We start from the raw sequence: 2,211 nt of genomic DNA on the forward strand, positions 1-2,211 counted from the left end.
AGCCATCAGATGGCTGCCCTCATCTGGAAGCTGGGCAGCCGTCTTGCTGGCTGCACCCCAAGTCTTTTTGTGCTTCCCTCTCCTTCACCTACAAGTCAGGTTTGCCATGGCACTGAAAGTCACAGACAGCTTGCACTCACTTAAGTAGTGTCATGATTTGGTCTCAAGCCCCAAAACCAAGTCACCAAAGCATAGCCCTGCAGTCTGAATGACCATGCCAGAGGTAGCAGATTTGGCGATTATGCTGCCACAGCAACAAGGTCCTGGGTTAGGACCCGGCACACGGGAAACGCAGACTTTGTACCAGCCTTGCTACATGTGGAGCACAAAGAGACCAGAGCCAGGCTGTGTCACCTGCAGGAAGATTTGTGGGAGGACAGATGTTCATTATAGTGGAAATCTCTGCTCTTAGACCTTCCAGTGAACATCTACTACCTACCCCATCCCCAAAACTGACCTCCGATAAGGCTTAAATGAGGTGCAGACGTACTGCCACCTCCCTCGCACACAGGAACATTTCATCCTAGCAACACAGAAATAGGTTTTAAGTGGCACCAGGTGGGTTGTTTTTATTTCTGTCTGCTACCTTTGTTTCACCATTTCTTTGGAATTAGTGATGATTAAAGTCACTGCACAGTTGCAGATCTAAAGAAAATGAAGGCTATGTGAAGGAATAAAGACACACAAGAATAAAGAAACATAACAACAACAACCACCAAAACGAAAAAGCCCCTCAGTAACAGCTTGACCCAACACCCATGAGAAGTCAGCCAAGGTGGACTCTTTCATTGACTTCAGTGGGCGTTAGATCACCCCAGAGACTTGTCTAAAGCCTCATCATGGCCCTAGGGTATCTGAGTGGAACATAAACTAAGCTGAATTACTTGAGAAGTACTGCACATAACTTTAAAGGTCAACAATTATAAACATTCACTAAGATACTGAATTAGTCTTTTCCCCATTCTCAGAGAACAACTGCGTTGCAAAGTCAAATGTTGGAACAGTAGCACTCATTATTTCAAGGCTTTAAGGACCAAATTCTGCCTTCAGATTCACATGCAGATTTTCCATTAATGCAGAAAGATTGTGTGTAGCTGACTTAAATTTGTTTTCCAGCACTTAAAACTAGCCAGCTTTTTCATTTTGTCTATTAAATATGAAATTATTGTTACACTCTCTATGCTACTATTATTTTGTAGATTTCAAATGATGGCTTGCATCTAAGATGTAGTTGATGCATTTTGTCTGTACAGTTCACAAAAAGAGAGTGGATTTTTCTGCACTGTTGCATTCCCCATAATAATGAAAAAGTGGATCTAAGTCAGTAGATTTTACATTAACAATACGCAGTGACAGAGTACCAACAATCTGTGCTTAAACAGTTACAATTATCTGTATGCCAGTGTTTTTGCCATACTTTTGGATACTGTTGAAAACCATACTTTTTAGTATGAAAACCAGCAACATTTTGATCACAGAAAATCAACAAAAACAAAGTTAAAAATAGCCTTTAACTGACTTCAGGATTTTTTTCCCATCTGGCATAAATGAGCTCCAGGAAGCAAAATAAAAAATGGACAAAAATTGTTGTAAATGTTTTCATGAACTTACATTGATGTATCTTATTTCTTGGTCTTTCTGAGCAAGAATAAGCCAGCAGATAAGAAGCAGCAGCCAGTGGTAAGTTTGTCTCCTCCACTCTGGGAGGTCATGTTAAAACAAGAAGTTGAAAAATGCTTTAAAACAGAACTGCTACATAACCCTCCCTGGGTATTTACACTCACTGATGTGTGCATGTTAAAAACACAATTTCCAGTCTGTCTTGTGTTGCCTGAGAACCATTTTTGTCTTTTTAAAATCTGCATTTATATTATAACCCATAAGTACCTTTCATGTTTGTATTAACACTATAAATACTATGTTAGTAATACTAAACTATTTCAATTGACTTATTTGTAAAAAGAAAAATATATTATGTATTTATATATTTTATAAAGTGAATTAACACTGGAGAGAGGGCTATGGGGGAATGGTGTAAAATCACAGATGATGTGTATTAGTGGGCACAAATTGAACACTTCAAGCAAAAAGGAAAAAAAAAAGTGTTCAGGTGATACCCCTCTTTCAAGCGGTGTCAGAGGAAGAGTCATAGGACGCAGACACTATGAAGTTGCCAGTATTGGAGTGGCTCCCCCCGGGCCGGGGCGCCCC

General features: G+C 39.9%; 1 protein-coding gene across 1 annotated transcript in view; it reads right to left on the reverse strand.

Moving 5' to 3' along the window:
* Positions 1-1,638: 1,638 nt before the first annotated feature.
* LOC104548014 overlaps positions 1,639-2,211 on the reverse strand; it is a 22,661-nt gene continuing 22,088 nt past the window's right edge. The window contains 1 exon segment of the mRNA XM_010193916.1: positions 1,639-2,211. Within this exon segment, the coding sequence (XP_010192218.1) occupies positions 2,125-2,211 (87 nt within the window). The 3' untranslated portion in view covers positions 1,639-2,124.

The sequence above is a fragment of the Mesitornis unicolor genome, unplaced genomic scaffold (assembly GCF_000695765.1).
Source record: "Mesitornis unicolor isolate BGI_N332 unplaced genomic scaffold, ASM69576v1 scaffold15711, whole genome shotgun sequence".
NCBI lineage: Eukaryota > Metazoa > Chordata > Aves > Mesitornithiformes > Mesitornithidae > Mesitornis > Mesitornis unicolor.